Source organism: Phyllobates terribilis, unplaced genomic scaffold, assembly GCF_046119375.1.
Source record: "Phyllobates terribilis strain yellow unplaced genomic scaffold, ASM4611937v1 Scaffold_2__4_contigs__length_985480577, whole genome shotgun sequence".
Lineage (NCBI taxonomy): Eukaryota > Metazoa > Chordata > Amphibia > Anura > Dendrobatidae > Phyllobates > Phyllobates terribilis.
Genome location: NW_027362762.1, coordinates 832857394 through 832871019, shown reverse-complemented (window position 1 = coordinate 832871019; position 13626 = coordinate 832857394). Strand labels below are relative to the sequence as shown.

The 13626-nt window shown below is 41.8% G+C and overlaps 1 protein-coding gene across 3 annotated transcripts in view; it reads right to left on the bottom strand.

Annotated features, from left to right (window-relative positions):
* The window catches only part of SGSM2 (small G protein signaling modulator 2), a 484755-nt gene that overhangs the window by 119913 nt on the left and 351216 nt on the right, over positions 1-13626 (bottom strand). For all 3 annotated transcript variants that reach the window (XM_073667783.1, XM_073667784.1, XM_073667785.1), the window contains exon 4: positions 9856-10017. In XM_073667783.1, the coding sequence (XP_073523884.1) occupies positions 9856-10017 (162 nt within the window). The remainder of the gene's footprint in view (positions 1-9855; positions 10018-13626) is intronic.

The following is a 13626-nucleotide window of genomic DNA, read 5'->3' as shown; positions in this document are numbered from 1 at the left end:
TGGCCGCCCTGGGAGGGACCTCCTTTTTTGAAAATCCTAAGGAAGCACTCCGCTGGCTTGATCTAAATGAACAGCAACTTCGCCAGAACCCACAACGTTGAATGAAGACGTATAACTTAAGTCATGTGCCATCAGAAGATATCTGATTGACTGTTGGAGTCATAATTCTTACCAAGTAACTCACGGCCCAGTGGAAAATGGATATTCTGTCTATTATCCTAAAATGGCAGGCTCCCAAGAAATGTTTATTTTTCTCTTTTAGTAGGTTGCTCGCTTGCTTCATGTGCGGAGGCGAGTTGGACTCTGGTTTTTCTGGATGGATCGGTATTTTTCTGTTTGTATGTTTTTGTAAGTTGTATGTTTATAGATTGTGCTGCACAGTTCTGCTACCTGTATGGATTACAGTTATCTTGTATGGAAAAGGGGGTATTTTTATAACCTAGTATTTGGGAACCAGAGTTATGTTAACGCTTGTCATACGTATCCTGTCCATCCCCTATGCGTTATATCCTAATGGCTAACCAAGTAAAATTCCTTTCTTGGAACGTGAGAGGGTTGGGAGACCCCTTAAAGAGGACGGCTGTCATGGAATATATATGGGGAAATTCACCAGCAGTGGTATGTCTGCAGGAAACGCATCTAGAAAAAAGTAATATAGCGGCCCTGAAGCGTTCATAGATCAGCTATAGTTTTCATTCTACCTTTTCATGGTACTCGAGGGGCATCAGTATTTTAGTACATAGATCTATCCCTTTTGAATTGATATCCGCTAAGATTGATGAGGAGGGCAGATTCATTGGGATTCATTGTAGAATATTCACCAAAGAATTATTACTAGTGGCAGTCTACATTCCCCCTCCCTATAATAATAATATTATGAAGGAAATTGCGTCACACATAGACAAAGTACAGGGGGTCCCTGTGCTATGCATGGGAGATTTTAACAATATTGTACACCCATACTGGGATAGATTCAGATCAGACACAGCTATAGAGGCTACCCCCATAACTAAGTTTGGTGAGCTCCTATCAGAGTTATCCTTGACTGATATATGGCGTCTTAAATATCCCAAAACACAACAATTCTCCTGCTACTCTAAATCACACAACACCCTCTCCCGCATAGATTTAGTACTGGGAACAGAACACATTCTCCCTTTAGTGGAAAGGGTGGAATATTTACCTAGAGTACTGTCGGACCACTCAGCCCTGATGATGAGCCTATGTCTTTTGCCCAGATTGGAAGCTACCCTTACTAGATGGTCCATGAATCCCTTTTGGTTGCAAATCATAGACATAAATTTGATTACATCAGCTCTTCAAAACTATTTTATAGAAAATAACGGCTCTGTGATGCAGAACTCACTATGGGACGCAATGAAGGCCTGTCTGAGGGGAGTCCTGATACAAGCTATCAATAGATCCAAGACTAAAACTAACCAATTTGGGGAATTCTTGCAAGACAGGGTTAGACTCACGGAAAATAAATTTGTCCAATCAGGTACAGAGGAGGACCTAATGACCTGGAAAGAGGCGCAGGAGGCATACTCCACACACATTAGGGAGAAGGCCAAGAATAAGCGACTATTCTCCCAAACACATTTTTATGAAGAAGGGGAAAAGGCAGGGCATTTACTGGCTATGATTGCAAGGGCTCAAATAGGGACATCCTTTATAGGCGCTTTAAAAAATAAGGAAGGTGCAATGGTTAATCAGCCAGATCAAATATCAAATACTTTCAGATAATTTTATCAGGACTTATACAGAACCAAAACACGATTTAGCAGAGAACAAATCCTGACTTATTTGGAGGGGATTGATCTTCCAACTATCTCTAAAGCAGATAAAAAATACTTAAATAGTCCCCTGCAATTAGAGGAGGTACAAATGGCCACAGCTTCAATGGCCAATAATAAATCACCAGGGTTGGATGGGTTCCCTATGGAAATATACAAGAAATTTGGGGATATATTACTACCTCAGTTGCTGTGCACCTTCCAGGACGCAGCCAGGGAAGGCATTCTGCCCCTCTCAATGAGAGAAGCAGTTATCGTAGTGATACCCAAACCGGGTAAGGATCCATTGCTTCCCGAATCCTATAGGCCTATATCCCTGCTACCTATGGACATTAAAATTATAGCAAAAGTTCTGGCCTCCAGGTTAAATAACATAATATCTAATGTTATACATAGTGATCAATCGGGCTTTATGCCAGCTAGGTCTATAGCCGTTAATATCCGTAGACTATTTCTTAATCTTCAGTTGCCAGTGGACAATGCAGGAGACAGGGTTATTTGCTCGCTAGACGCCGCTAAAGCATTTGACTCTGTTGAATGGGAATATCTATGGGTAGTTTTGGAGAAATTTGGTATGGGCGTTGGATTTATTTCATGGATCAAGCTACTATATGAGAGGCCATTGGCACGATTAAGGGTAAATGGGCATCTTACTTCAGCTGCCCGTTGTCCCCTTTACTGTTCGCACTGGCCATTGAACCACTAGCTGCGGCTATCAGGATGCACCCTGGCATAATGGGATTTCGCAGAGGGAATATAGAGGAGAAAATTGCGCTTTATGCTGACGATGCACTACTATTTTTAGCGGAAGCCTCCAAAACATTATCTGTAGCTATGGAGACAATCGAGAAGTTTGGGAAATTTTCGGGTTTGGCGATTAATTGGACTAAGTCAGTATTGCTTCCAATAGATAATGGGAACATTAATGCACCTCACTATACTGACTCGGGCTTACAAGTGGTCAATGAATTTAAATATTTGGGTATTAATGTAACATCTAAAGTCACTGACTATGAGAAACTAAACCTCAACCCAATACTGGCCAGATTCAAGTGTAAACTGGACACGTGGTCTAAATTGCCACGGTCAGTGGTGGGCCACACTAACTTGGTCAAGATGATCTGGATGCCACAATTGCTATATGTATTGCATAATTCTCCAATATGGATTCCCCAGAGATATATCTCCTTAAAGCAAACAGCATGTTCAGGGACTTAATCTGGGGAAAACAAGCTCCAAGAATAAACTGGAAACTTTGCAAAGAGATAAAACAATGGGTGGCCTTGTTGTCCCAAATCTGTGGCTTTATTATATGGCAGCTCAGCTCCAGCATATTCGTGGGTGGGACGACCCTGGAGGGGGAGGGGGGGCTCAACGTCTTCTACTCCAATCACATTTTAAATCACTCAGACTCTATGAAGCATTGGAGGCTCACAAATTTAAGACACCCTCTTGTAGAACCCCAACTACGCTGTTAATACACAAACTTTGGTGGGCAGTGAGGAAATTACAGGGGATACAAGGGATCTCACAATTTACATCACTGTGGGAAACGCCATGGCTCCCTAACCTATATAAATTGGAAGGGTTTAAAAATTGGAGTCTAAAAGGACTAGAAAGATTCACTGATGTTTTAGCGGGAGATTCACTCAAGGAGTTTTCACAGATACAAAATGAATATGGACTGCCCAACACCGAATTTTATAAGTACCTTCAGTTACGACATGCATATCAGGCAGAGGGTCTTGTCCTAAATAATGGAGTTCCTCAAAATGCTATAATACAGAGAATGGCTAGCTCACATAATTCTGGGGGGCTAATCTCATTGCTTTATAGGGGTCTGCTGGACCTGGTATTAGCAAAACACCCCATAAGATCAAAAGAAAAATGGGAGGGCTTGATAGGCCCTATTGAAGAAGGGCTGTGGTCTGAAATACTGGAAAGAGTTCCCCAGTTATCTCTGAGTGAGTCCCATAGATTCTCCCACTTACAGGTGCTGCACCAGTCATATAGAACACCACAATTTCTCCACGATATAGGGCTTCGACCAGACTCCCTATGTGCTAGATGTAAAACATCCCCGTCTAACATGCTTCATATGATGTGGACCTGCCCTGCTCTGGAAAACTTCTGGAGGGATGTAATAGCAATCATTGATAGAACATACTCAGTCTATTCAGATCCCTCACCATTAGTATGTATACTGGGATATATAGAAGATCTGAGCACTGACGAACATGGCAAAATAGCGGTGGCACGCATGTTATACATGGCTAGGAAACTAATAGCCCAACATTGGTTATCAGAGCAGGCGCCCACGGTGACAGAATTTATAAATAAGATTAATTGGTTATTAAATCTGGAAAAAAGTATATATCTGAAAAGGAAGGCCATCTCCAAATTTGAAAAAATATGGGCTCCATGGATTGACGGCTCCGGCCTAGCATCCAGAGAAATGCATAGATTTCGACTTGGCCTGCTATGATTGATGTATAGATTACTTGACAGGTGCAAAACCCTACATTGGACTGCTTTAGACATGTATATAACTGCTCCAAAGCAAGAGTTAGATACCCCTCAATACAATTGTGACTATTCATACTGTAAGATTGTTAATTTGCTGTGGACAGAACTGTGGAACATTTAACTCAAAATATTTTGTTTGAAAGGGCGATGTGTAGTGGGGGGGGAGGGATAGAATAGGGACTGGGTCTCTTCTTTGGTTGGGTTGTTTTATTTGTTTTACTGTTGTGTTACAAAAAAAAGTTTTAACAATAAAAAATATTTGATTTAAAAAAAAAGCGTCCTGCACGGTGTTGGGCTGTGAGCACAACCCCCATATTTGGACGTCGGGCCCTCATATCACCCTCATGGACTCGGTTTCTAACCGTTTGTGCAGACACATGCACATTTGTGGCTGCTGGAGGTCATTTTGCAGGGCTTTGGCAGTGCTCCTCCTGTTCCTCCTTGCACAAAGGCGGAGGTAGCGGTCCTGCTGCTGGGTTGCTGCCCTCCTATAGCCCCCTCCACATCTCCTGGTGTACTGGCCTGTCTCCTGGTAGCACCTCCAGCCTCTGGACACTATGCTGACAGACACAGCAAACCTTCTTGCCACAGCTCGCATTGATGTGCCATTCTGGATGAGCTGCACTACCTAAGCAACTTCTGTGGGTTGTAGAGTCTGTCTCATGCCACCACGAGTGTGAAAGCACAACCAACATTCAAAAGTGACCAATACATCAGCCAGAAAGCATTGGTACTGAGATGTGGTCTGTGGTCCCCACCTGCAGAACCACTCCTTTATTGAGGGTGTCTTGATAATTGCCAATAATTTCCATCTATTGTATATTCCATTTGCACAACAGCATGTGAAATTGATTGTCAATCAGTGTTGCTTCCTAAGTGGACAGTTTGATTTCACAGAAGTTTGATTTACTTGTAGTTATATTCTGTTGTCTAAGTGCTCCCTTTATTTTTTTGAGCAGTGTGTAATATATATATATATATATATATATATATATATATATATATATATATATATATATACACAGACAATTCTAGACAATTCTAGGCATTCCGGCCTGATTTTGTACTTTTAAACCCAATTAAAATATGTTATCTTGTATTATAACCAAATCAATTAAAAGGAAATAATTTATTGAATAATATTCTCTTTTTAAAAGAGGATTAACATATAAATCCAGAAGTGAATAATTCCTGCTAAGCTACTTACATGGATCTCACTGAACTGGTATTAGAGGAGAACGAAAAATGGTTTTGGTGCTTGTTTCTTTTCATTTGAATCAATATTTAATTACAAAAGTAACTTTGTATGTTACAGAAATTAATACAGTGTATACCAAAATGCAAAAGCAATATTGTTTTTCTTTTACTGTGCAGAAATAAGTAGTTTTGCTATAAAGCCATGTTCCCATGCAGTGGCTTACTGTGGAGAAGACTCCGCTTGTTATTTTAGAACATTCTAGAATGTTTTTCAAATGTTTTTTTTTTCATGGCTGAACAACTCCTTTATGTTTTTGAATTCTAATCATGAACTAAGAAGAATAGGTCATATAGAGCTATGGGTGAAGTATATGAAACTGTGCTCTGGCCCATTGAATTGTAGGAGAACAAAGAAATATATTAGAGGTTAAATAATAAAATTAATCTTGTTTTCCCCCAATAAAACAGTTTGAGGTGTCTGTGTTCACCTTATGCGACATTGTTACCTCTAATAGTATTACAGCTTCCATAGAGGTCATCTCACTTTGTCCCATGCAAGAGCCATTGTCAAAAGTGAAAAAGGGCCTTCTAGAATCCTTCCTTGGAGAAGCTATGGTGATTATTCCAAGGTTTTGGAAGTCCTCTAACATCTCTTACAAAGTAGAATTAGTTAACACCATAAAGAACAGACGTTGAATGGAAGAGATTATAGCCACAGGTAATGACAGATATGATAGCTTTTTGAGAATCTGGTTCTGTTGGGATATCTTCAGGGATCCATCCAGTGGCGTAACTTGAAGCTCATGGGTTCCAATGCAAAAGCTCCAATGGGGCCCCCAATTATTACAAATCTTTAATAGTAATTGTCTTTTCATATGGGCCAAAGCAACTTTTTGGGCCCCCTAAGCTCTAAGGCCTGGGTGTGATCGCATCCCCTTCACCTTCACCTATTATAGTTACGTCCCTGGATTCGCCTGACATGCAGGACATGATTTGTAGATTTGTCCTTGAGAAATTTTGAGGTACCCTAAGACTATTTATTCATGAAGATGTATCCTGATGGAGGTGGTGTGGGGCTCTGACCTTATTACTAAACCTCTGTACACACCTATTTTTTTCTTCTCTTTCCTCCTTGTTTTTCTTTTAAATACTTTTTTTAAATTTGCTCTCTATGATTTTAACCACTTATGTCCTACACAGGTCAGTGTTTGACATTTCGATAGAAATGAGCAAACTTATTTTTTTATGGTACAGTGACCATGTAAGTAGTTCATGGTGGCCTGATAGGGACCCAGCAAATCACCTTCTACCTGCTGTAATCCCAGGCTCCTCTTCTGATTTGTAGGCCCAGTGTAAACTTATTGTTATTACGTGATGCACACATGACATCGCGGCAGGCCTACTAATCAGAAGAGGCACTGGGAATGACATCAGGTAGCAAGAGATTCACAGGGCTCGCGTTTAGTGGACACGGCATATGAATCTCTACATGCTGACATTTGGTGGCTGTGAAGTAGCCCGGCCAGTTATGTGCTCAAACTCGTGCTCATGAATTATAGTCAGAACTCAAACTCATTGACAAATTGTTGCTGTTTATTCTCTTATTGTATTGTGTGGTTTCTTACCGCAAGCTACAGTATGTTGTCAAATACACATCTTTTTGACTTGTGTGTTAATTCTATGTTCTTGAAATAAAGATTTAATATACACTGCTCAAAAAAAATAAAGGGAACACTGGATTAACACATCCTAGATCTGAATGAATGAAATATTCTCATTGAATACTTTGTTCTGTACAAAGTTGAATGTGCTGACAACAAAATCACACAAAAATCATCAATGGAAATCAAATTTATTAACCAATGGAGGCCTGGATTTGGAGTCACCCCCAAAATTAAAGTGGAAAAACACACTACAGGCTGATCCAACTTTGATGTAATGTCCTTAAAACAAGTCAAAATGAGGCTCAGTATTGTGTGTGGCCTCCACGTGCCTGTATGACCTCCCTACAACGCCTGGGCATGCTCCTGATGAGGTTGCGGATGGTCTCCTGTGGGATCTCCTCCCAGACCTGGAATAAAGAATCCGCCAACTCCTGGACAGTCTGTGGTGCAACGTGATGTTGGTGGATGGAGTGAGACATGATGTCCCAGATGTGCTCAATCGGATTCAGGTCTGGGGAATGGGGCGGGCCAGTCCATAGCTTCAATGCCTTCATCTTGCAGGAACGGCTGACACACTCCAGCCACATGAGGTCTGGCATTGTCCTGCATTAGGAAGAACCCAGGGCCAACCGCTCACAACGGGTCTGAGGATCTCATCTCGGTACCTAATGGCAGTCAGGCTGTGTGGCCCTCCAAAGAAATGCCACCCCACACCATTATTGACCCACTGCCAAACTGGTCATGCTGAAGGATGTTGCAGGCAGCAGATCGCTCTCCACGGCGTCTCCAGACTCTGTCACATCTGTCACATGTGCTCAGTGTGAACCTGCTTTCATCTGTGAAGAGCACAGGGCGCCAGTGGCGACTTTGCCAATTCTGGTGTTCTGTGGCAAATGCCAAGCGTCCTGCACGGTGTTGGGCTGTCATCACAACCCCCATCTGTGGACGTCGGACCCTCATACCACCCTCATGGAGTCGGTTTCTAACCGTTTGAGCAGAAACATGCACATTTGTGGCCTGCTGGAGATCATTTTGCAGGGCTCTGGCAGTGCTCCTCCTGTTCCTCCTTGCACAAATGCGCAGGTAGAGGTCCTGCTGCTGGGTTGTTGCCCTCCTACAGCCCCCTCCATGTCTCCTGGTGTACTGGCCTGTCTCCTGTTAGCGCCTCCAGCCTCTGAACACTACGCTGACAGACACAGCAAACCTTCTTGCCACAGCTCGCATTGATGTGCCATCCTGGATGAGCTGCACTACCTGAGCAACTTCTGTGGGTTGTAGAGTCCATCTCATGCTACCACGAGTGTGAAAGCACAACCACCATTCAAAAGTGACCAAAACATCAGCCAGAAAGCATTGGTACTGAGATGTGGTCTGTGGTCCCCACCAGCAGAATCACTCCTTTATTGAGGGTGTCTTGATAATTGCCAATAATTTCCATCTATTGTCTATTCCATTTGCACAACAGCATGTGAAATTGATTGTCAATCAGTTTTGCTTCCTAAGTGGACAGTGTGATTTCACAGAAGTTTGATTTACTTGGAGTTATATTCTGTTGTTTGAGTGTTCCCTTTATTTTTTCGAGCAGTGTACAATGAATATTGTTTGAATTAAAACCATTTCTTATCTTTAGTAAGTAAGGCGGTAATTGTTGATGTAGGACAAAAATATCTTGATTTTCTTTAGTCAAATAGCTCAGTGTATAGCTAAAGAATTAAATTAAAAATGAAGGTCACTTTACTTAGTACATACATAGAGGCATAAAGAACGAATTTTAAATTCTTTACAAAGTGGAAAAAGTTTGTTGAACTCCACTATGCCAGGGAGGAGAAACAAGATTTAGTCTTACCATTTTGGTATACTGAATCATACTGTACAGAAGACAAAGGGGGGAACATTGGGTATCTTTAGGCTGGATACCTAAATAGGACTACAACAAAGGAATGTGATTTAAGTTTCATGGTGGAAAGCCCTGGAAGATGTGTTTGATGATTCTCCTACAGGGGTTCCATGTGCAAGACAGGGGCTCCTAATTTATTTTATCATCTGGATGATATATTCCAACAATCTTGATATATACTCATGTATTTAAAGGGGATCTGTCACCAGGTTTTTGCTGCCCCATCTAATGCATGATATAGGGACAGAGACCCGGATTTCAGTGATGTATCATTTACTTTACTGGGTACTGCAGTTTCGCTTAAAAACTGTTTTATCTGCAGCAGATTTAGCAGGTCTCTGAATGCTGAGCTCTTTATAACCTCACCCACACCACTGATTGGCAGCTTTCTGTGTACACTGTACATAGGTAGAAAGCTGCCAATCAGTTGTGGGGGAGGGGTTATATAGAGCTCATGCAGGTCTACCTGGCAGCAGGTTTACTAGTCCTCTAGTGATAATCTCCTGCTGATAAAACAGTGATTTTATAAGAACTACACTAAGCAGCTCAGTAAGTGACACATCGCTGGAATCAGGGTCTCGGTCTCTACATTATGCTGCTCTCAGATTAGGAAGCAAAAACCTGGCTACAGATGTGCAATTTCCTTTGTTATTCCAATATTTTGTAACTTGTAATAAGCATTTGACATTTATTTTGTTTTATTTGTATGTTACTTAAACACTATAAACAAAAAAACAAATAAAAAGTAAAAAAATGAAAGTCACATTATCCTTACCTGCTGTTATCTACAATATACTGTACAATTTTATCCAGCACTTTTTCGATTAGTGCAGTGCGGACCCATATGTGCTTAAGGGCCTGTGGGGTGAGGGTGACCGTCCTGCTCGCGGTTGAGCTTTGCCTTTTTAAGGAATCCTGGCCATTAGAGAAATTCTTCCTAGAAGAAACAAGAACAGAAGTGACATGTTAATGTTTCATATTGTTGATATCTTTATGGTTCACATCCACTTTACTATATATAAATATGTACAACTCAATTTTTTTTCAAAATGTGTTGCCCACTCTTATGATATTGATGACCTATAAGCTCAACACCCTGAACCCAACCGATTAGCTGCTTTCAGCTCTGGCAGTGGTCAAATGTAAGAAGTAATGGAGCTGAAACAGCAGCTTTATTCACTGTGTAGTGGTCATTGCTGAGAACGCAGCTCCTCCATTCCATAGTGAACAAAAGTAATGCAGCCCACTATCCAGGGCTGTGGAGTCGGTAAGCCAAACCTCCGACTCCTCAATTTCCATGACACCGACTCCAACTCCGACTCCAACTCCCTGATACATGGCTCATGTTTAAGTGATAAATGTTGCACAGATTCATCTCAGCTAAAAGTCTAGACCCTTAGATCAGGAATAGGACAGACATTTATAGGACATTTCATAACTTTCCAAAATTCTTATGAAAAAAATATTCCCCATAAACTGCATTGAACTACTGTACCCAATTTATTATATATTTTAGGAGTCGGAGTTGGTCCATTTAATACCGACTCCACCAAAATAGGCTCCGACTCCAACTCCACGACTCCGACTCCACAGCCCTGTCACTATCCACATCAAAATTTTCACGGAAATGTACAAAAATTGTTTATTAGTCAATGTCCTTAATAGGGCTCACAAGCAAATTTCCCTATCAAAGACACACATTCACTAAAGTTAATTTTTTAAGAAGTCAATTACCTATCAGAATGTTTTTGGAGTGTGGGAGGAAAGCAAAGTACTTTGAGAAAACCCATACCAACAAGGGAAAAAAAAATATAAAAGTCAGTGCAAATTTTAAATGTGGTTGAACTGTGGTTGACTGCAGAGCTTCAGAATAGCCATGCTAATGACTGGGCCACCAACAGTCTAAGAATGGCATATAGTGCAGAATAACCACCATACACATTACACTAATGTCAGCTGAACCCGCTTATATCGATGGATTCGGCTGGCAGTCTTATTTGTATGCGGTCGCTGATCACAGAGAACACAGGAACAGTAGGGTGAACAAGTGCTCCCGTGTATGGAAGAATCGGCTAAGATCGGCAGAACGATCGTCCATCCAAGGCATTGTTTGGCCAACAGGCATCTAATGTGCACGGTCAGCCTTACTGCATCTGATCTTCTACTGCACCCTGGTTAATTACCAAGTCATCTTGGAACCATGAATGGGCTCATTCTTTTTTTAGATGCAGTTGCACAGTAGCCTCTGCTGTCATATGATATTGTATAAGGACTAATTATTTGGGTCTAGGTCCCATTACCATGGCAGAAGCTTGGCCCATGCTCATGCTGAGATCTCTTGATTCTCTCATGAGCCAGTAATTACATAAAAATGTAAAAGTCTTTGCTCTTTTTTAACCAAAGTGAATCAGGACCCAACTTATATTACTTATATTACTGGTGTGGCTACAACGTCTGGATCTCCCATTTGTAATCCTATAACGTGCCGTAATGAGGAAATTCGAGAACTGGAGATCCATCCTATTTACAACTTAAGCGAAATCTATTATCATTATATTGAGATTAAATTCCAGGCGTTCACACTCTGTCATCTGATATCTTCCATTATTCTCTAACACCACGCTATTACGGCACTTCCACTAACTGCAGGTTGCATTACAGATCTACAGCAACAGTTTCATTAGAGTATGTGATTTCTATAGCACTGTTTTTATGGATAATAATAGTACAATTGTCATAACTTAACATTCGGAATAAGATTCCATTAAGGAGAGAAAAACATTTTTCTTTAGACTTTTTAGCGTCTGTTTTTCATCTTTCCCACCTGTATTTCAGAGCACAATTAAAGCATCTAATACACTATAATGACTCCCACGTGATCATAATATCATTTTTTCTAAGCTAATTCAGTGTCCAACCAGACTATTACCACTACAGCATAAACCACAAATGACTGCTCTACTTTATAATTGAAATTACACTCCATTTTGTGCCTACAGCTTCAATGCATTTCCATGGTAAAGAAAGGAAATACAAACCCTGCATAATATGATTCTGCAGTAATTCTTCCTTTCACATGTCCTACTTTTTCAATGATACATTAAATAACAACATTCATACAATGAGAGTGTAATTGCAGGGTCAGACTACACAGGGTTTGTTTGCAGTCTGTAACCATGGAGATGCATAAGTCTGTACAGGAGCTGAAGACACAAAACAAGAACTCATTTTTAATGAGGAGTCATTTTCTAAACTGCTTAATTTATCATTTATAATTTAGGATACAATTAAAAAAATTGGGTACATAGGTAGACTTTGCTTTTAAAGGCGCTGTACCATAAATGCACATTATCACCTACCACCGAAACTATCCTCACTGATCCCAAGGACAGGCCAGGGAGTATCACATTTAGTACCCATAGGCACGTATTGGTTCAGTGTTTCAAATCAGGGTGCAGGTACAAAGGTCTGTACCCATATGACACCTTTCCAAAGGTTGGAGCATGTTCAGATATCAGATAACAGTTACATATATATTGAATGTCTAGCACCAGGCTCAAACTGGCCCACAGGGGAACAGGTGAATTCCCTGGTGGGCCCCTGTGCAGGAGTGGGCCCCATACTCACTTACATAAACAGTAGATGGCAAAATACACTTGATTCACTATGTACTATGACAATGGCAGAATCTCATCATTCATTGTATGTAATATTTGGATGTAGTTGATCAGTGGGCCCCAGATTCAGTGTTATTAGTGGGCCCTTGGCACCTCAGTCTGACACTGTCTAGCACACAGATGAGGGTTTGCTCACACTGGCAAGTAGCAAACATACAACTTGGATGACTGCTAACCGATGTCATCCGAGTGGAGTCCAATATATGCCGTCTCACACAATGGAGAACATGGAGAAATTAAGTTCTCCATCTTCTCCGCACCTCTGATCCGATTCTCTCACATGCAAGAATCGGATCACAGTAAAATGACACTTGGATCACGCTCGCAGCAGAGTTTGAGCCGAGAGTAATTTGCATATTGAATCCGATGCTCTAGCACAGGGGTCTCAAACACGCGGCCCGCGGGCCGCATGCGGCCCCTGAGGCTGCTTTATGCGGCCCGCAGGCACAGACCCCTTGACGATCCCGACCTGGTCCAGGAGGAGCCGCCGCCAGCAGCGCTGAATTGCCGCACAGAGACTGTTTCCCAGCACTGCATTTCCAATGCCAGCCGCTGGCCAATCAGAGGCCAGCAGCTGATATCTGCGTGTCGGCGCAGCGAGTATGACGTCATTGCCATATGCAGATGTCAGCTGCTGGCCTCTGATTGGCCGGCGGCTGACATTGAAAATGCTGTGCTGGGAGACAGTCTCTGTGCGGCAATGCAGCGCTGCTGTCGGCGGCTCCTCCTGGACCAGGTCGGGATCGTCAAGGGGTCGGACTCTGTGGTGCCTGCGGGCCACATCTGCAGGAAGGCCGCCGAGGGAACGGAGGACAGGTGAGAATCATCTTTTTTTTTTTCTATTTTATGTGTGTGAAGAACAGCACAGG